A 22,097-nucleotide genomic window follows, 5' to 3' on the forward strand; every position below is an offset into this window, starting at 1 on the left:
TCATCATCATCATCATCATCATTTAAGACTGATTAAGCCTTTCAGCGTTCAGTCTGGAGCATAGCCCCCCTTATACAGTTCCTCCATGATCCCCTATTCAGTGATAACATTGGTGCCTCTTCTGATGTTAAACCTATTACTTCAAAATCATTCTTAACCGAATCCAGGTACCTTCTCCTCGTTGTGCCCAGACTCCTCCTACCCTCTACTGCTCAATCCATGAGTCTCTTGGGTAACCTCGCCTCTCCCATGCGTGTAACATGACCCCACCATCTAAGCCTGTTCGCCCTGGCTGCTACATCTATAGAGTTCATTCCCAGTTTGTCTTTGATTTCCTCATTGTGGACACCCTCCTGCCATTGTTCCCATCTACTAGTATCTGCAATCATCCTAGCTACTTTCATATCCGTAACCTCAACCTTGTTGATATGGTAACCTGAATCCACCCAGCTTTCGCTCCCATACAACAAAGTTGGTCGAGAGATTGAACGGTGCACAGGTAACTTAGTCTTGGTACTGACTTCCTTCTTGCAGAAGAGAGTAGATCGTAGCTGAGCGCTCACTGCATTAGCTTTGCTACACCTCGCTTCCAGTTCCTTCACTATGATGCCATCCTGTGAGAATATGCATCCTAAGTACTTGAAACCGTCCACCTGTTCTAACTTTGTCCCTCCTATTTGGCACTCAATCCGTTTATACCTCTTTCCCACTGACATTACTTTCGTTTTGGAGATGCTAATCTTCATACCATAGTCCTTACATTTCTGATCTAGCTCTGAAATATTACTTTGCAAACTTTCAATCGAATCTGCCATCACAACTAAGTCACCCGCATATGCGAGACTGCTTATTTTGTGTTCACACATCTTAATCTCACCCAGCCAGTCTATTGTTTTCAACATATGATCCATAAATAATATGAACAACAGTGGAGACAGGTTGCAGCCTTGTCTTACCCCTGAAACTACTCTGAACCATGAACTCAATTTACCGTCAACTCTAACTGCTGCCTCACTAGCCATGTAAAGACCTTTAATTGCTTGCAAAAGTTTGCCTCCTATTCCATAATCTTGTAGAACAGACAATAACTTCCTCCTAGGAACCCGGTCATATGCCTTTTCTAGATCTATAAAGCATAGATACAATTCCCTGTTCCACTCATAACACTTCTCCATTATTTGCCGTAAGCTAAAGATCTGGTCCTGACAACCTCTAAGAGGCCTAAACCCACACTGATTTTCATCCAATTGGCCCTCAACTAATACTCGCACTTTCCTTTCAACAATGCCTGAGAAGATTTTACCCACAAGGCTGATTAAAGAGAATACCTCTGTAGTTGTTACAATCTTTTCTGTTTCCATGTTTAAAGATTGGTCTGATTACTGCTTTTGTCCAGTCTGATGGAACCTGTCCCGACTCCCAGGCCATTTCAATTATCCTGTGTAGCCATTTAAGACCTGACATTCCACTGTATTTGATGAGTTCCGACTTAATTTCATCCACCCCAGCCGCTTTATTGCACTGCAATCGATTGACCATTTTTTCCACTTCCTCAAATGTGATCCTATTTCCATCATCATTCCTATCCCATTCTACCTCGAAATCTGAAATATTACTGATCGCATTTTCACCTACATTGAGCAACTCATCAAAATATTCCCTCCATCTGCCCAAGGCATCCACAGGATACACCAGCAGTTTTCCTGACCTGTCCAAAATACTTGTCATTTCCTTCTTACCTCCCTTTCGAAGACTGCTAATTACACTCCAGAATGGTTTTCCAGCAGCTTGACCCATAGTCTCCAACCTGTTTCCAAAGTCTTCCCACGATTTCTTCTTGGATGCTGCAATTATCTGTTTGGCTTTGTTTCTTTCTTCAACATAACTTTCTCCGTCTACCTGGGTTCTGGTATGTAGCCATTTTTGATACGCCTTCTTTTTCCTTTTACAGGCTGTCTTGACTGTGTCATTCCACCAAGCTGTTTGCCTCATCCTACTTTTACACACTACTGTTCCAAGACATTCTTTAGCCACTTCTAGTACTGTGTCCCTGTACCTTGTCCATTCCTTTTCCAATGACTGTAATTGACTACATTCAACTAACTGGTACCTTTCTGAGATCGCTGTTATGTACTTGTGCCTGATTTCCTTATCCTGAAGTTTCTCCACTCTTATCCTCCTACATATGGACCTGACCTCCTGCACTTTCGGCCTCACAATCCCAATTTCACTGCAGATTAAATAATGATCAGTGTCATCGAAGAATCCCCTGAATACACGTGTGTCCCTCACAGCCTTCCTGAATTCCTGATCTATTATTATATAGTCAATGACAGATCTGGTTCCCCTGCCTTCCCAAGTATACCGGTGAATGTTCTTATGTTTAAAAAAGGAGTTTGTGATTACTAAGCCCATACTGGCACAGAAATCCAAGAGTTGTTTCCCATTCCTGTTGGCCTCTATATCCTCTCCAAATTTACCCATAACCTTTTCATACCCTTCTGTTCGATTTCCAATCCTGGCGTTAAAATCAACCGTGAGCAGAACACTTTCCTTGTCCTTTACTCTAACAACTACATCACTGAGTGCCTCATAAAAACTATCCATCTTATCTTGATCTGTCACTTCACAATGCGAATATACTGACACAATCCTAATTTTCTTGCTAGACACTGTCAAATCTATCCACATCAGTCGTTCGTTTACATACCTTATTGCAACTACGCTTGATTCCATTTCTTTCCTGATGTAAAGCCCTACACTCCATTGTGCTATTCCTGCTTTGACTCCTGACAGGTAGACCTTGTATTCTCCCACTACCTCTTCTTTCTCACCCCTTACCCGAATGTCACTAACAGCTAAAACGTCCAGCCCCATCTTACTTGCAGCCTCTGCCAGCTCTACCTTCTTCCCAGAGTAGCCCCCATTGATATTAATAGCTCCCCATCTCATTACCATTTGTTTGCCAAGTCGTATCTTAGGAGTCCCTGGTTTGTCAGTTAGAGGTGGGAGTCCGTCACCTCCAAAGGTCCGAGACATTTTGCTCTGATTGTTGCCAGCATCATATTTAAAGTACCAGGGAAGCAGGTTGGTAGCCTTACTTGCCCCGAGTCCCATTGAGTTTTACCCCTAACGGCTGAGGGACTATCCGGTGGATTTGTAGTCTTTGCCGTATGAGCACAAAGGTGACCACGACTCAGAATATGTCCGAGATGCCCAGCCTTATTCCAAAGTAACTGGTATCCCGACTGTCGGGACCACTTACTTGGCCACTCATACGTTGCCCGTGGTTCATGAACTAGGACATGACTACAGGAACCCACACCATGAACCATACAAAGTTTTTGTGCATGTAAAATCCATTCAGAAGTATAAAATTAGTTTTGAGTTACTTAAAGTTCAAATAAGTAAACTACCAAGACTTTACTGACCGATAAAGTTTTATTCATACGAGTGACATGCCTGCTGTACCAAGAAAAGAAGGGAACCAGGCGAAAAATGCTCCCATCGGCGCTCAAAAGAGGAGGATATACTCTTCTTTTAAAGACTAACTGAAGAGTGGGGTACTAGCTCCCTCATTCTAGTTTTCTCGGCATTTTTAAAAAAAATTCCCAACAATTGTGGCATTCGAACATGTTAGCGCTTTTTTGCGCTGAGAGGAGGAAACAGTGGCGTTGGGCAAGGCACGGAAAAGTAATAAATACCGGAAAATAGCAGACAGTGGTTGTGGTATAGAAGGAGTGAAGGAGGCAAGGGCCATGTAAGAGAAACAGTGGGACGCAATGACAGCGGAACGTAGCTGACAGTGAGAGAATAGTTCTAGGCAAAGAGTGTGGAAACAGTGGCAGTGAGAGAGGAGTAAACAGAAGAAGAAAGTGGGAGAGTGTGAGAGCCAATGATAGTGAGAGACAGAGTGTATGACAATGAGAAAAATGAAAGGAGAGATAGAGTGAGAAAAGACAGTAGCAGTAGGAAGGAAGGAATAAGATATCAGCAGTAAGAGGCAGACTGTAAGTAGTAGCACAGAACGAAGGGGCTGTGACATGGGAGACAGGGACAGTTAGAGAGATGATGAGGTTCCATTCTCTGATAAGCGTATGGGACGATTCGGGAGACCCGCACCGCCGTACATGGCAAGGTCCTAGTGGAGGGGGTTTGCCATTGCCTTCCTCCGACCGTAATGGGGATGAATGACGGTGATGAAGACGACACAACAACACCCAGTCGTCTAGAGGTAGGAAAAATCCCTGACCCCACTGGGAATCGAACCCGGGACCCCGTGCTCGGGAAGCGAGAACGCTGCCGCAAGACCACGAGCTGCAGACAGTTAGAGAGAAATAAAGAGATAATGACAATACGTTGTGATGAATGGGTGGGTGAGAAACTGCAGCTGTGAGTGGATGAGTATGAGAGACGTACAGCGATGGACTGGTGGGTGTGAGTAAGCTACAGGTAGAGGAGTATGTTGGAGTTTGAGGTGAGTTGCATATATTTTCACCCTGAAAAAATGGTTAAGAAAGTTTCTAAAGGTGCTGAGGAAGGTAGAAAGAGGCATGCGTACCCCACTTTTCAGTCAGTCTTTTAAATAAACACAAAGGTATTCGCATTTTTTGTGCTTTGATACAAGCATTTTTCCGTTGGTGTGTCCTACGTTACGAATGGTAGTGATGAGTCTGCTCACTGCTTTAATGCACCCCGCTATAAATTCCTCTCGTGCACTGATCTTTTCATCTCACAAGGGGAGGCCGCCAATTGTGAAATTCCGATTCAATTCATACTGCGCATGATAAAAGCTCATGGCCAGAGGTGTAATGTGGCAAAGCACCAAGATGCACTTCTCAGCCGTTGTCGAGAAAATCGACAGTTAAAATAAACAGTTGCGGTGAAATACTCTCTATGATTAACAATCTGCTACAGCGTCGTGGCGCAGCGGTAAGCGTTCGTGTTCGTAATCCGAAGGTCGCCGGATCGAATTTCGCGCCATGCAATATTTTTTTATTATTAGTTTTTTGCAATTCAAATGGTATATATATATATATATATATATATATATATATATATATAATTCCCGGTCATCAGTTGCAACAATTATGCATATAATAAGTTGTTGAAGGTCGTTCGTCGTGGAAAAACTGGTGACTTCGAACATCATTATGTTTTCCGCAAACAAAGTAGTATTTCACAAATGTTATTGTCTTCATAATGTTAACCACGTTTCATAATGTTAACCACGTATAGTTAACGGAAGACGTAGAAACGATATTCCGAAACGAATACGTGTAGCGTAAGTCAAACGTTCGAATTAGAATAGAAACCCCACGAACACAAATTTGCTGTGGCAGGTATGAAATATAAGCTCCGTTACTCGCTCGTTACACTTGAAGGACAGATGTTGAATGGGCCGAAACGAGCCGCCGCATAAAAGCGTAGTTGCGTGCTAACTTCGAAAGAAGGTAGATGCGGTCCCTAGCGCAACTCATAACATCGTCGAAAGTCAGTGCGGACGTGAGAGCTTTGGTACACCCTGTTAAACAAACGGAAAAATGGAGGCGGTACAATTGGAGAGCGATCCGCCTTCACCAAAATGCATTAGCAATTCATTAATAGTATATATATATATATATATATATATATATATATATATATATTTGAATTACGAAAAACTAATAATAAAAACAAATTTTGCATGGCGTGAGATTCGATTTTTTTTTTTTTTAAATCTCATTTTGTTCGCTTTTGTTCAGTTTATATATATATATATATATATATATATATATATATATATATATATATATATTTGAATTAGGAAAAACTAATAATAAAAACAAATTTTGCATGGCGTGAGATTCGATTTTTTTTTTTTTTTTTAATCTCATTTTGTTCGCTTTTGTTCGTTGTATCTGCTCGGGGCGGACGTCGTAAGACATCCGTTTAAGTTCGTTGTTGATCGATTAACTCAGTTTTTTCATTACAGAGAGCAGCTAACCCTCTGACCGAACACGCTGAGCTACCGTGCCGGCTGAAATTTTCACTTGTGTGAAGACTTGAACCAATAACCTCTCCTTCTGCAGCTGCTCACGCTACCACGAGACCACGGCGTTCCTGAATCCGGCGACCTTCCGATTACAAACCCGAGCGCTTACCGCTGCGCCACGACGCTGTATAAAATTACTAACCGTAGAGGGCATTTCACCGCAACGGTTTATTTTAACTGTAGATTTTCTCGACAACGGCTGAGAAGTGCATCTTGGTGCTTTGCCACATTACACCTCTGGCCATGAGTTTTTATTATGCGCAGTATGAATCCAATCTGAATTTCACAATTGGCGGCCTCCCCTTGTCAGAGTAGCACTTGCAATCCATGTCATCCGTTATTTGTTGGATGTATTCCACTCCCTGACTTCTCGTACTGTTCTTATCCATTACAGCTCCCTCTAGTGGCATTAAAGTTATTTCCTGATGCCTTTGCAGGTGTCCTATCATCGTCATTGTTTGCCATATATTCCTCTCCTTGCCAATTCTGCGGAGAACCTCCTCACTTCAAATCTGAACGTAACTTTACCTGATATTCAACATCTTTCTGTAGAACCGCGTCTCAAAAAAATGGCTCTAAGCACTATGGGACTTAACTTCTAAGGTCATCACTCCCCTAGAACTTAGAACTACTTAAACCTAACTAACCTAAGGACATCACTCACATCCATGCCCGAGGCAGGATTCGAACCTGCGACCGTAGCAGTCCCGCAGTTCCGGACTGTAGCGCCTAGAACCGCTCGGCCACCTCAGCCGGCGAACCGCGTCTCAGACGCTTCGATTCTCCTTTTCCCAGATTGTACCGCAGTACATGATTCACTACCATACAACGCTGTGCTCGACACGTATAGGTCCATTCTCAGAAATTTATTCCACGAGTTAAGGCCGATGTTTGATGCCAGCAATATTCTTTTGGCCATGAGTACCCCCTTCTCTTGGGCTAACTTGCTTTTTATGTCCTACTTGCTTGTCTGTCACGTGTTATTTTGCTTTCAAGGTTGCACAATTCACTGACTTCATACTATTCACGGCCCCTCCAGTTTGGTGTTTTTCCCAACATTTTTCGTGAAACTCTTCATTACTTTCATCATTCTTCAGCTTATCTCTCTTTGGTTTAACTTCAATCTACACTCATGCTCATAAATTAAGGATAATTGCAGAATGTGGTGCCACACAACGTGGCACTACACAAAACTGGCGCTAATAGCATAGGCACATAGGGAACACACACGACACAGATCTGTAAGTCCACGGTATTGGTGATAAGTTGGGAAAACCGTCCCGGAACACGTGTGCTACAAAACGCCACTGTTTCCTGCGCATGTACCACGACATCAGTGTGGGATATGATCACCATGCACACGTACACAGGTCGCACAAGGGGTTGGCATACTCTGGATGAGGTGGTCGAGCAGCTGCTGGGGTATAGCCTCCCACTCTTGCACCAGTGCCTGTCGGAGCTCCTGAAGTGTCGTAGGGGTTTGAAGACGTGCAGCAATACGTCGACCGAGAACATCCCAGACGTGCGCGATGGGGTTTGGGTCTGGAGAACAGGCAGGCCACTCCATTCGCCTGATATCTTCTGTTTCAAGGTACTCCTCCATGATGGCAGCTCGGTGGGGCCGTGCGTTATCATCCATCAGGCGGAAGGTGGGACCCACTGCACGCCTGAAAAGGTGCACATACTGGTGCAAAATGACGCCCCGATACACCTGACCTGTTACAGTTCCTCTGTCAAAGACATGCAGTGCACCAATCATAATCCCACCCCACACCATCAAACCACGACCTCTATACAGGTCCCTTTCAAGGACATTAAGGGGTTGGTATCCGGTTCCTGGTTCAGGCCAGATGAAAACGCGGCGAGAATCACTGTTTAGGCTATACCTGGACTCGTATGTGAACATAACTGTTCCAATGACCATGTACTGTGTTCTTGACACCAGGCTTTACGGGCTCTCCTGTGACCAGGGGTCAGTGGAATGCACCTTGCAGGTCTCCGGGTTAATAAACCGTGCCTGTTCAGTCGTCTGTAGCCTGTGTGTCTGGAGACAACTGTTCCAGTGGCTGCGGTAAGGTCCCGAGAAAGGCTACCTGCAGTACTCCGTGGCCGTCTGCGGGCACTGATGGTGAGATATCGGCCTTCTTGTGGTGTTGTACACTGTGGACGTCCAGTACTGTAGCGCCTGGACACGTTTCCTGTCTGCTGGAATCGTTGCCATAATCTTGAGATCACACTTTGTGGCACACGGAGGGCCCGTGCTACGACCTGCTGTGTTTGACCAGCCTCCAGTCGCCCTAGTATTCTATCCCTCATAACGTCACCCATATGTGTTCTTTGAGCCATTTTCGACACACAGTCACCATTAGCACGTCCGAAAACGTCTGCATATTCGCTGCACCGTACTCTGACATGCACCAACACACCTCTGCGTATGTGGACTGCTGCCAGCGCCACCGTGCGACGACCGCAGGTCAAACGCACCGCATGGTCATACCCCGAGGTGATTTAAACCCGCAAACCGCCCACCAGAGCGTTGTTTCACCACGTATCAGCGTTAACCTTAATTTATGAGCGTGAGTGTATATTCTATAGCGCCGCGCTGGGTTTGTTTATGTGTTATGTTTTGCATTAGGGTGCAAAAACAACTGGGGTCATAGGCGCCTAAATGAAAACTATAGAACACGAAGACAGAGAGGAGTTAGAGAACGACTATACATCAGTCCCAACTGACATAAGAGTAGCCAACTAAAAACAGGGACCCGGAGAAAGGGCTAAAAAAGACACCATACAGAAACTAAGGTACAAAAGTAAAAATTAAATAGCCTTCGCCATATTGCTTTGGCGGATAAAGAGTAAAACGCGATGGACAGCCCGCGCGTGGTTTTCTGAATCTGCCGATAACTCAGACGGCCGACCCAAGCGGGAACGTAAACGGCTAAAAAATGGGCATTCATTCAGGAAGTGGCCCAGTTAAAACTTGGGCGCAATGTGTACGCCTTGTCACGATTCGCGCGGCTTCCCCCGTCGGAGGTTCGAAGCCTCCCTCGGGCATGGGTGTGAGTGTTGTCCTTAGCGTAAGTTAGGTTAAATTAGATTAAGTAGTGTGTAGGGCTAGGTACCGATGACCTTAGCAGTTTGGTCCCATTGGAACTTTCCAAAATGTTCAAAATGTGTGTGAAATTTTATGGGGCTTAACTGCTACGGTCATCAGTCCCTAAGCTTACACACTACTTAACCCAAATTATCCTAAGGACAAACACACACACCCATGCCCGAGGGAGGACTCGAACCTCCGCCGGGACCAGCCGCACAGTCCATGACTGCAGTGCAAAAGACCGCTCGGCTAATGCCGCGCGGCAAACTTTCCACAAATTAAAAATTTATGCGCTCTACTCATTAGACTTTTCATTCAACTGAACATGCCATGTAATTCTTCCTGACATTGAGTGAGGATGGCATTGTTATCAGTGAATCTTATCATTGACATATTATTATTATTATTGATATGTTGTCGTCCTAAATTTTTGTGAACTGTTGTGCTAGTATTGTTCATAAATTAAGATCGAAATACAAGTAGGGCCTACCCTTCGTACACTCGGATGATTGCTTTTAAAATGGTATATTTTTCTGAAGTGAGATTTGCTGGAAGTAAAGCTAAAATTACGAACTAAGGAGTGACAGAAGCGAATTATTATTACTGTATTAAACCTTTTTTTTATTGCTCTTATAATTAAAATCCTTGGCATCTGTAGCATGTTGAAAATGGATGTGACCAGAAGCTACATTTGGTTTAGTCAGAGAGTTTGTACTGTAATAAATCGTGACTGTGCCCCGATCCCATAACCGAATGCTATACCCATGCTTGATGTAAATTGTAAACAAACAGCATTATGCTAAAGTTATATGACACTTGCAGTCTGAAGGACAGTACGTTATGCTGACAGCATAGAAATTCCTATTCTTTGACACTCTGTGGTGCAGTGTCTGAGACACTGCGTTTCCGATCAACAGCTGTTTTAACCCTTTATTTGGCAGTGTTGGTCTCAAGCAACATCAAATTTACGTTGGCCTTATGGGACAGTGCCTTTTACTTCCCAGTGCCTTTTACTGGCATTGTTGCCTCCAGGCAATGTTCCTTTACACACTGTGAATGCCAGTTGTTGTAATAGTTCAAGGTTTTCCACACGAGATGGCAGTATGTGCAGTGGTGTTGATCTCCTCGTGTGAGCAACAGGGGTGTCTTAATTAGGTTCTGAAAGAGTGAATAAATTGGCAGTAATCTTAGCAGATTTTCTTCAAGATACGCCCAGAGGTAAGTTTACAGCAGAAATATTTCAATCTAATATTGTTTTGAGTTACGTAAGTAGTATAAAACCTTTATGTTGCCTGTTAGCAACCTTGCCCATAGTTGGGACATGTGTCATTAGTATGTCACATATTCATAAACTATCAGTTTAATAAGTCACAGCTGCAAAATACTAACGCGAATTCTTTACAGACGAATGGAAAAACTGGTAGAAGCGGACCTCGGAGAAGATCAGTTTGGATTCCGTAGAAATGTTGGAACACGTGAGGCAATATTAACCTTATCTTAGAAGAAAGATTAAGAAAAGGCAAACCTACGTTTCTAGCATTTGTAGACTTAGAGAAAGCTTTTGACAACGTTAACTGGAATACTCTCTTTCAAATTCTGAAGGTGGCAGGGGTAAAATACAGGGAGCGAAAGGCTATTTACAATTTGTACAGAAAGCAGATGGCAGTTATAAGAGTCGAGGGCATGAAAGGGAAGCAGTGGTTGGGAAAGGAGTGAGACAGGGTTGTAGTCTCTCCCCGATGTAATTCAGTCTGTATATTGAGCAAGCAGTAAAGGAAACCAAAGGAAAATTCTGAGTAGGTATTAAAATTCATGGAGAAGAAGTAAAAACTTTGAGGTTCGCCGATGACATTGTAATTCTGTCAGAGACAGCAAAGGACTTGGAAAAGCAGTTGAATGGAATGGACAGTGTCTTGAAAGGAGGATATAAGATGAACATCAACAAAAGCAAAACGAGGATAATGGAATGTAGTCAAATTAAATCGGGTGATGCTGAGGGGATTAGATTAGGAAATGAGACACTTAAAGTAGTAAAGGAGTTTTGCTATTTAGGGAGTAAAATAACTGATGATGGTCGAAGTAGAGAGGATATAAAATGTAGACTGGCAATGGCAAGGAAATCGTTTCTGAAGAAGAGAAATTTGTTAACATTGAGTATAGATTTAAGTGTCAGGAAGTCGTTTCTGAAAGTATTTGTATGGAGTGTAGCCATGTATGGAAGTGAAACATGGACGATAACCAGTTTGGACAAGAAGAGAATAGAAGCTTTCGAAATGTGGTGCTACAGAAGAATGCTGAAGGTAAGGTGGGTAGATCGCGTAACTAATGAGGAGGTATTGAATAGGATTGGGGAGAAGAGAAGTTTGTGGCACAACTTGACTAGAAGAAGGGATCGGTTGGTAGGACATGTTTTGAGGCATCAAGGGATCACAAATTTAGCATTGGAGGGCACCGTGGAGGGTAAAAATCGTAGAGGGAGACCAAGAGATGAATACACTAAGCAGATTCAGAAGGATGTAGGTTGCAGTAGGTACTGGGAGATGAAGAAGCTTGCACAGGATAGAGTAGCATGGAGAGCTGCATCAAACCAGTCTCAGGACTGAAGACCACAACAACAACAACATATTTTTACAGCGTGAAAGAGTAGACATTTTTATTTTCGGGGGCTTTTTAGCTATGGATTCCAGAATATTTTATGAAATTAAAAAAGCGAGAGGAATAGTAGTTCCACCAGAAAACCCGGCTTTGTCTGATCTAAGCGAATCTGAACTCGTTTTGGCAGACAGTAGTGATTATGATCCACACTATATTCCAGAGAGTCAATCTCAGCTCCATAACCTAGTTATACCAGAAACTGATTCTGATTCAGGAAGTGAAATCTCAGAAGCTGAACATGTGCAAGGACCTTCTGCAGGTGAATCCTTCTAGTGCAAGTGTCACTCAAGTGAAAAAGAAAATTACAAAAGCAGTCACTTAAATGTGGGTAAAGGAAGATATAACTGCTAGGGCAGAAAGTCTCTCTCCTGTGTTTTCTGATGAAGGCAATACACAACTGGGTTATTTCAGAAGATTCTTTGATTCAGAAGTAATTGACAAAATTGTGCAGGAAACGAACTTATACTCTGTGCAACGAACTACCACGTCAGTAAACACCAATATAAATTAAATGGAACAATTTTTCGGTGTTCTGATATACATGGGTCTTTCTTCTATTCCTTCGTACAGTGACTATTGGTCTCAGTCAATGAATTGTGAAAAAATGACCAGCATTTTCAGTTTGAAGCGCTTTCAGAAACTCCGCCGATACCTGCATATTACGAACAATGAGAATGCTGTGAACTCTTCTGACAGACTTTTCAAAATAAGACCTGTTGTTGAGTCAATTGTAAAGAACTGCCTTGAGTAGAAACAAGAGTCGGAATTTTCTGTAGATGAGATGATGGTTCCATATAAAGGTACAGGAGCAGGTAATTTGCGCCAATATATTCGAGACAAGTCACACAAATGGGGTTTTAAGATTTTTGTCCGTGCTGGTGTGTCTGGAGTTTCCAAAAATTCTATTGCAAGAAGAACTAGAAGGGAAAATGACACAGTTCTATTACACAGCAGGAATGCATAAATGAGTTTATAAATTAAATTACTCACGTGCAGGAAACCTTTTGCTTGAGGTTATTGGCAAACACTTTTTTTCTATAATATGTATAAATGTGGTCTACTGCTGGCAATGTTGCTTACAACATTTCATAATATTTGTCAAAAATTTCTAAAACTGACTGAATTGTATTTCTTTAAGCATAATAAATAAATATAAGCACTGAAAAATTTTTTGTTTTTATTTTCACCATTTGCCAAATAAAGGGTTGTTGTTGTTGTTGTTCTTGTTGTGGTTTTCAGTCCTGAGACTGGTTTGATGCAGCTCTCCATGCTGCTCTATCCTGTGCAAGCTTCTTCATCTCCCAGTACCTACTGCAACCTACATCCTTCTGAATCTGCTTAGTGTATTCATCTCTTGGTCTCCCTCTATGATTTTAACCCTCCACGCTGCCCTCCAATACTAAATTGGTGATCCCTTGATGCCTCAGAACATGTCCTACCAACCGGTCCCTCCCTCTTGTCAAGTTGTGCCACAAACTCCTCTTCTCCCCAATTCTGTTCAATACCTCCTCATTAGTTATTTGATCTACCCATCTAATCTTCAGCATTCTTCTGTAGCACTACATTTCGAAAGCTTCTATTCTCTTCTTGTCCAGACTGTTTATCGTCCATGTTTCACTCCCATACATGGCTACACTCCATATAAATACATTCAGAAACGACTTCCTGACACTTAAATCGATACTCGATGTTAACAACTTTCTCTTCTTCATAAACGCTTTCCTTGCCATAGCCAGTCTACATTTTATATCCTCTCTACTTCGACCATCATCAGTTATTTTGCTCCCCAAATAGCAAAACTGCTTTACTACTTTAAGTGTCTCATTTCCTAATCTAATTCCCTCAGCATCACCTGACTTAATTCGACTACATTCCATTATCCTTGTTTTGCTTTTGTTGATGTTCATCTTATATCCTCCTTTCAAGACACTGTCCATTTCGTTCAACTGCTCTTCCAAGTCCTTTGCTGCCTCTGACAGAATTGCAATGTCATCGGCGAACCTCAAAGTTTTTATTTCTTCTCCATGGATTTTAATACCTACTCCGAATTTTTCTTTTGTTTCCTTTACTGCTTGCTCAATATAGAGATTGAATAACATCGGAGAGAGGCTACAACCCTGTCTCACTCCTTTCCCAACCGCTGCTTCCCTTTCAAGTCCCTCGACTCTTATAACTGCCATCTGGTTTCTGTACAAATTGTAAATAGCCTTTCGCTCCCTGTATTTTACTCCTGCCACCTTCAGAATTTGAAAGAGAGTATTCCAGTCAGCATTTTCAAAAGCTTTCTCTAAGTTTACATATGCTAGAAACGTAGGTTTGCCTTTCAAACTCGCTAATTGCAATGATAGTTCCGGCTCAGCTGTAGGATATATATATATAAAAAAAAGAACCATAGACAGTTTGTGCCTCACCGGAATTCGAACCCGGATATGCCGCTTGTTGCGAGCGGTGGCCCTAACCACTTCAGATATCCGAGCACGCTTCCAGGAGTGACCAAAATCTCCATTTGTACCGGTGTCTCCTCTCCAGCTTCTGGAGGCTTGCTTGGGTAGCCGAAGTGGTTCAGGCGACCACTCGCAATCAATGGGATATCGGGGTCATAGTCCCGGTCTGGCACAAACTCTCTTTTCTTCTCAATATTCTACAGGTGATGAAGATCGTATATTCTATGAAGTTGGTGAGTAAAGAGCGAGTGAATACTGTGTACGTGTTGGATGGCGCGAGTGGAGTAAGCAGTTGGGGTGTTTTTGGTGTGCAGGGCTCACCCGACGAAGCGGCGAGTGGTGCGCCGGCTGCTGGAGGAGGGTCGGCTGGAGATGACGACGGCGGGCTGGGTGATGACGGACGAGGCCACCTCCCACCTGTACGCCATGCTGGACCAGCTCATCGAGGGTGCGTATACCAGCTCGGCTCTGGGGCCTGCTCCCCGGGGGGCCAGTACTGTTCTGTGACCCACCCTGCTCTACCTTGTTTGCACCTACATCGGGACGCCTTGAAAAAAAAGTCAAGCACCCAGAAGACATGATCGGATTTTTTTTGCTGGGAGTTAACCTATCTTCTAGAATGCTATTCAGTTTTTCGCGATGTTTTCGCGCCTATATTCCTTTTTACTTACGTTTTCGTGTGGCAAGTACTTCCATTCTCTGCATAATGGTGAGGTGTTGTGATACACACGTAACTATAACAAATATTTTTCACAAATAACGTAGTTCACCTACGATAACAAGATTGTTCACAGAATAGGCAACATATTAAAGAAACAGAGACTCCAAATAGGATACAGGACGGAGAACACAACACAGAAAAAGATCAGAACACAAGAAACACCCTCTGATAAATTTAACAGGTCAGGAATATACAGGGTGTTTCAAAAATGACCGGTATATTTCAAACGGCAATACAAACTAAACGAGCAGCGATAGAAATACACCGTTTGTTGCAATATGCTTGGGACAACAGTAAATTTTCAGGCAGACAAACTTTCGAAATTACAGTAGTTACAATTTTCAACAACAGATGGCGCTGCGGTCTGGGAAACTCTATAGTACGATATTTTCCACATATCCACCATGCGTAGCAATACTATGGCGTAGTCTCTGAATGAAATTACCCGAAACCTTTGACAACATGTCTGGCGGAATGGCTTCACATGCAGATGAGATGTACTGCTTCAGCTGTTCAATTGTTTCTGGATTCTGGCGGTACACCTGGTCTTTCAAGTGTCCCCACAGAAAGAAGTCACAGGGGTTCATGTCTGGCGAATAGGGAGGCCAATCCACGCCGCCTCCAGTATGTTTCGGATAGCCCAAAGCGATCACACGATCATCGAAATATTCATTCAGGAAATTAAAGACATCGGCCGTGCGATGTGGCCGGGCACCATCTTGCATAAACCACGAGGTGTTCGCAGTGTCGTCTAAGGCAGTTTGTACCGCCACAAATTCACGAAGAATGTCCAGATAGCGTGATGCAGTAATCGTTTCGGATCTGAAAAACGGGCCAATGATTCCTTTGGAAGAAATGGCGGACCAGACCAGTACTTTTTGAGGATGCAGGGACGATGGGACTGCAACATGGGGCTTTTCGGTTCCCCATATGCGCCAGTTCTGTTTATTGACGAAGCCGTCCAGGTAAAAATAAGCTTCGTCAGTAAACCAAATGCTGCCCACATGCATATCGCCGTTATCAATCCTGTGCACTATATCTTTAGCGAATGTCTCTCGTGCAGCAATGGTAGCGGCGCCGATGGGTTGCCACGTTTGAATTTTGTACGGATAGAGGTGTAAACTCTGGCGCACGAGACGATACGTGGACGTTGGCGTCATTTGGACCGCAGCTGCAACACGGCGAACGGAAACCCGAGGCCGCTGTCGGATCACCTGCTGCACTAGCTGCGCGTTGCCCTCTGTGGTTGCCGTACGCGGTCGCCCTACCTTTCCAGCACGTTCATCCGTCACGTTCCCAGTCTGTTGAAATTTTTCAAACAGATCCTTTATTGTATCGCTTTTCGGTCCTTTGGTTACATTAAACCTCCATTGAAAACTTCGTCTTGTTGCAACAACACTGTGTTCTAGGCGGTGGAATTCCAACACCAGAAAAATCCTCTGTTCTAAGGAATAAACCATGTTGTCTACAGCACACTTGCACGTTGTGAACAGCACACGCTTACAGCAGAAAGACGACGTATAGAATGGCGCACCCACAGACTGCGTTGTCTTCTATATCTTTCACATCACTTGGACCGCCATCTGTTGTTGAAAATTGTAACTACTGTAATTTCGAAAGTTTGTCCGCCTGAAAATGTACTGTTGTCCCAAGCATATTGCAAGAAACGGTGTATTTCTATCGCTGCTCGTTTAGTTTTTATTGCCGTTTCAAATATACCGGTCATTTTTGAAACACCCTCTATGAACTCACATGCAACACTTGCCAGTCAGTATACATAAAACAAACTGCAGAAACTTCATAACGAGATACTCGGAACATCTTAGAGCTTTAAAAAGCGACAGCTCCCATAGCACATTTGCTGACACCACCTTATAGCCAACAACCACCACCCAACCACAATAGAAACAGACTTAAGGATACTAAAGCCCAGCCACAGCCTGTACAGCAAACTGACCATTGGGGAAAACTTGAAGGCAATAGCGGAAGGAAAACAGGTCTTAAACGAATAAAGGAAAACAGGTGTTAAACGAATACACCACACTCTGCAAGGGCACCCTATTTAACACGTTAAAGGAACTTTACAAATAAAAACAGCATAAACAGATAAAATCTACACACAAGCATACACGAAGATAAAATCGAAACAAAATTCAAATTTGTCGCCGAACTCTCTGGTGAACTGCCGGCCAGTGTGGCCGAGCTGTTCTAGGCGCTGCAGTCTGGAACCGCGCGACCGCTACGGTCGCAGGTTCGGATCCTGCCTCGGGCACAGATGTGTGTGATGTCCTTAGGTTAGTTAGGTTTAAGTAGTTCTAAGTGTGGTGTCACCGCCAGACACCACACTTGCTAGGTGGTAGCTTTAAATCGGCCGCGGTCCATTAGTACATGTCGGACCCGCGTGTCGCTACTGTGTGATCGCAGACCGAGCGCCACCACACGGCAGGTCTCGAGAGACTTACGAGCATTCGCCCCAGTTGTACAGCCGACGTTGCTAGCGATGCACACTGACGAAGCCTCGCTCATTTGCAGAGCAGATAGTTAGAATAGCCTTCAGCTAATTCAATGGCTACGACCTAGCAAGGCGCCATTAGTAACATTGCATGTATCTAAAGAGTCTCACTTGTATCGCCACAATCTCCAGATGTACAACAAGGATGGATTAAAGTTAAGTATTCCAGAAGCTACGTACTTTTCTTTATAGCATTCATTACGTATCCTGTTACAGACCTATCTCTTGCCTGCGTGAACTAAACGCGTGCCTTTCGGCTACTTCCGTGGCGTGGCTGTCTTGCTACGCCACAACACTAAGTTCTAGGCGACTGATGACCTCAGATGTTGAGTCCCATAGTGCTCAGAGCCATTTGAACCATTTTCTCTGGCGAACTAATGAACACTGACTGGGCTGGGACACACAACAAACCACAATCACACTGTGTTCTGGTGAAGTGAAAAATGTTTTACTACATTATTTGTGAAAAATACTTATTACAGTTACTTGTGCATCACAACACCTCAGCTTTATGCGGAGAATGGAAGTACTTGCCACACGAAAACGTAAGTAAAAACGAATATAGGCGCGAAAACATCACGAAAAACTGAATTACATTCTGGAAGATAGGTTAACTCCCAGCAAAAAAAAATTCTCTTCAACATCGTTTGGTTGCAGATGACAAGTTACCTGTAGTAATTAACCCACAAGTGATCCAGAAAATTCATGCACCCCAAATGTAAAGGTATTCACAAAAAGAAACGATCTGTTGTTTTAACTAAAAATGCACATAATTTTATAATCATTTAACAAAAATGTTCATACTGCAGAATAAATAAAAACGAAAACCCACGGATGATGGCACAGTGGTGCCGAAACATGTTGGGTGCTGAGAAAAAATGGTGTTTCCCAAAACTGGCGGACCTCACCTCCAACAATTTATCGATTTCTTTACCAGTCGCATAATAATTCCTTCGTAGTGGGTCGTTTCCTTCTTTCGTTTTATCTTAGAGTGTAATTTCGTACATGAGCATACCATCGGCGTGTATGTAAATGGTTAGAGTTGCAGTTCGCTGTCACTGGTAGAACAGCTAGCACACAGCAGAAGTGTTGATCGTCTTTACTGTTGTTATCATGCCTGGTACAGTGTATAAGGGCCGTGAACAGTATAATACATCCTGGAAATGGAAAAAAGAACACATTGACACCGGTGTGTCAGACCCACCATACTTGTTCCGGACACTGCGAGAGGGCTGTACAAGCAATGATCACACGCACGGCACAGCGGACACACCAGGAACCGCGGTGTTGGCCGTCGAATGGCGCAAGCTGCGCAGCATTTGTGCACCGCCGCCGTCAGTGTCAGCCAGTTTGCCGTGGCATACGGAGCTCAACCGCAGTCTTTAACACTGGTAGCATGCCGCGACAGCGTGGACGTGAACCGTATGTGCAGTTGACGGACTTTGAGCGAGGGCGTATAGTGGGCATGCGGGAGGCCGGGTGGACGTACCGCCGAATTGCTCAACACGTGGGGCGTGAGGTCTCCACAGTACATCGATGTTGTCGCCAGTGGTCGGCGGAAGGTGCACGTGCCCGTCGACCTGGGACCGGACCGCAGCGACGCACGGATGCACGCCAAGACCGTAGGATCCTACGCAGTGCCGTAGGGGACCGCACCGCCACTTCCCAGCAAATTAGGGACACTGTTGCTCCTGGGGTATCGGCGAAGACCATTCGCAACCGTCTCCATGAAGCTGGGCTACGGACCCGCACACCGTTAGGCCGTCTTCCGCTCACGCCCCAACATCGTGCAGCCCGCCTCCACTGGTGTCGCGACAGGCGTGAATGGAGGGACGAATGGAGACATGTCGTCTTCAGCGATGAGAGTCGCTTCTGCCTTGGTGCCAATTATGGTCGTATGCGTGTTTGGCTCCGTGCAGGTGAGCGCCACAATCAGGACTGCATACGACCGAGGCACACGGGGCCAACACCCGGCATCATGGTGTGGGGAGCGATCTCCTACACTGGCCGTACACCACTGGTGATCGTCGAGGGGACACTGAATAGTGCACGGTACATCCAAACCGTCATCGAGCCCATCGTTCTACCATTCCTAGACCGGCAAGGGAACTTGCTGTTCCAACAGGACAATGCACGTCCGCATGTATCCCGTGCCACCCAACGTGCTCTAGAAGGTGTAAGTCAACTACCCTGGCCAGCAAGATCTCCGGATCTGTCCCCCATTGAGCATGTTTGGGACTGGATGAAGCGTCGTCTCACGCGGTCTGCACGTCCAGCACGATCGCTGGTCCAACTGAGGCGCCAGGTGGAAATGGCATGGCAAGCCGTTCCACAGGACTACATCCAGCATCTCTACGATCGTCTCCATGGGAGAATAGCAGCCTGCATTGCTGCGAAAGGTGGATATACACTGTACTAGTGCCGACATTGTGCATGCTCTGTTGCCTGTGTCTATGTGCCTGTGGTTCTGTCAGTGTGATCATGTGATGTATCTGACCCCAGGAATGTGTCAATAAAGTTTCCCCTTCCTGGGACAATGAATTCACGGTGTTCTTATTTCAATTTCCAGGAGTGTATGTTACCACTGTGAAGGACGTGGAGATGCTGCATACGAGGTCTGTCTAGAAAGTATCCGACCTTAGATTTTCCCGCGCAAAATACAGACGATAGCGCGGCGCCACTGTACACAGTAAAGGAAAGGAACTTTATGCGCATGCGTGAATTTTGTCCCCGCCTTCCAGCGCATCAATCGCTGCCTGTCGGTCGCTGAGTGCGGCGTTACACAATGTGTTCGTCGGATTACAGATTCTGTCAAGATGACTGAGCGTGTTTGCAAAGATACTGCATCAAATTTTGTCAATAGCTTGGTGATTCTCAAAGCGAAACAATTCGTAAGATTCAGCAGGTGTTTGGAGAAGGTGCGATGGGTGTAACACAAATTAAGTAGTGGTTCAACTGATTCAAAAATGGTCGCACTTCAGCGGAGAGTAACCAGCATTCTGGCAGGTCCCAAACTGCTCGGACTCCAGCTGTTGTTGAAAGGGTGCAAAATTTGGTTTGACCGTGCGGGAGATAGCCCAAGAGGTTGTAGTGAGTAAAGATTCTGCACATGCAGTATTGCATCATGATTTGAACTTGCACCAAGTGGCTGCGAAATTAGTGCCCAAGTTCTTGTCGCCGGAACAAAAAGACCTCCATTTTGACGTTGCACAGGACCTTCTGGGCACAACCAACACCGATCATGGGGTTCGGAACACCGTGATAAATGGAGTTGAGTAACGGGTGTACGGGTACGAGCCAGAAACAAAAAGACACTTGTCGCAATGGAAGCATCCCGAGTCTCCAAGGCTGAAGAAAGTGCGGCAGGTGCGAAGTAAAATCAAGGTAATGCTGGCTGCCTTCTTTTATGTCCGTGGAATTGTGCATCATGAATACGCACCGGAAGGGCAAACAATGACAAACGAGTACTTTCAAGATGTTCTCTGCCGACTCTGTGACGCAGTTCGGCGCAAAAGACCAGACATGTGGACAGCGAAAAACTGGCAACTGCATCACTAGATACGCCCCCGCACATTCATCCCAGTTGATCCAAAATTTCTTGGCCAAACATGGAATTACAGCTGTTTGCCAACCTCACTACTCTCCAGACATGGGTCCTTGCGACTTCTGGTTGTTTCCAAAATCGGAGCCGCCACTAAAAGGATCCTGTTTTGAGAGTACAGAAGAGATAATGCGGGACTCGAAGACGGAGCTGAACACCATTCCAAAAGAAGACTTCCAGAGGTGTTTCCAGCAGTGGAAGGATCGGTGGGCTAAGTGTGTGCAAGCACAACGGGCATAGTTTGAAGGGAGTTAGGGTCTCAACCCTGTCAGGTATTCGAAATATTTTTTCTGGCCAAAGGTCGTATACTTTTTAGACAGGGCTCATAAACTTGTGAGACAGCATTATCAGCACCTCAAGAGAGTTTCAAAGGTGCTTTGTTGTGGGGTCTCCATCTGGTCGGTTAGTTGAGTTGTGCAATATCCAGATTTGTGAGGCTTGAGATGTGCCAGTAGCCACCTGTTGGACTGTACGGGAACACAGGGGCAACTATTCTGGTCCACAAGTTTCCAGATGACCGCTTTTGACCACCACAAGGCGAGGTTCGCTGTGCTGTGAAGTGAGCTCATTCTCTAGCCTTGACCACTGCACCTTCCATCTAAGAAGAAGTAATGGACACCCTGCATTATTCTGTAGCATCTCGCGTCATAGCTACATAGGTATGTCACGGAAATCATACACTACTGGCCATTAAAATTGCTACTCCAAGAAGAAATGCAGGTGATAAACGGGTATTCATTGGACAAATATACTAGAACTGCCATGTGATTACATTTTCACACAATTTGGGTGCATAGATCCTGAGAAATCAGTACCGAGAACAACCACCTCTGGCCGTAATGACGGCCTTGATACACCTGGTCATTGAGTCAAACAGAGCTTGGATGGCGTGTACAGGTACAGCTGCACATGCAGCTTCAACAAGATACCACAGTTCATCAAGAGTAATGACTGGCATATTGACGAGCCAGTTGCTCGGGCACCATTGACCAGACATTTTCAACTGGTGAAAGATCTGAAGAATGTGCTGGCC

At 44.6% G+C, this 22,097-nt stretch overlaps 1 protein-coding gene across 1 annotated transcript in view; it reads left to right on the forward strand.

Annotated features, from left to right (window-relative positions):
- The window catches only part of LOC126426710 (alpha-mannosidase 2), an 813,563-nt gene that overhangs the window by 517,473 nt on the left and 273,993 nt on the right, over positions 1–22,097 (forward strand). Inside the window, exon 4 of the mRNA XM_050088631.1 lies at positions 14,545–14,678. Coding sequence (XP_049944588.1) covers positions 14,545–14,678 — 134 coding nt within the window. The remainder of the gene's footprint in view (positions 1–14,544; positions 14,679–22,097) is intronic.

This window comes from Schistocerca serialis, chromosome 11 (assembly GCF_023864345.2).
Source record: "Schistocerca serialis cubense isolate TAMUIC-IGC-003099 chromosome 11, iqSchSeri2.2, whole genome shotgun sequence".
NCBI classification, from domain to species: domain Eukaryota; kingdom Metazoa; phylum Arthropoda; class Insecta; order Orthoptera; family Acrididae; genus Schistocerca; species Schistocerca serialis.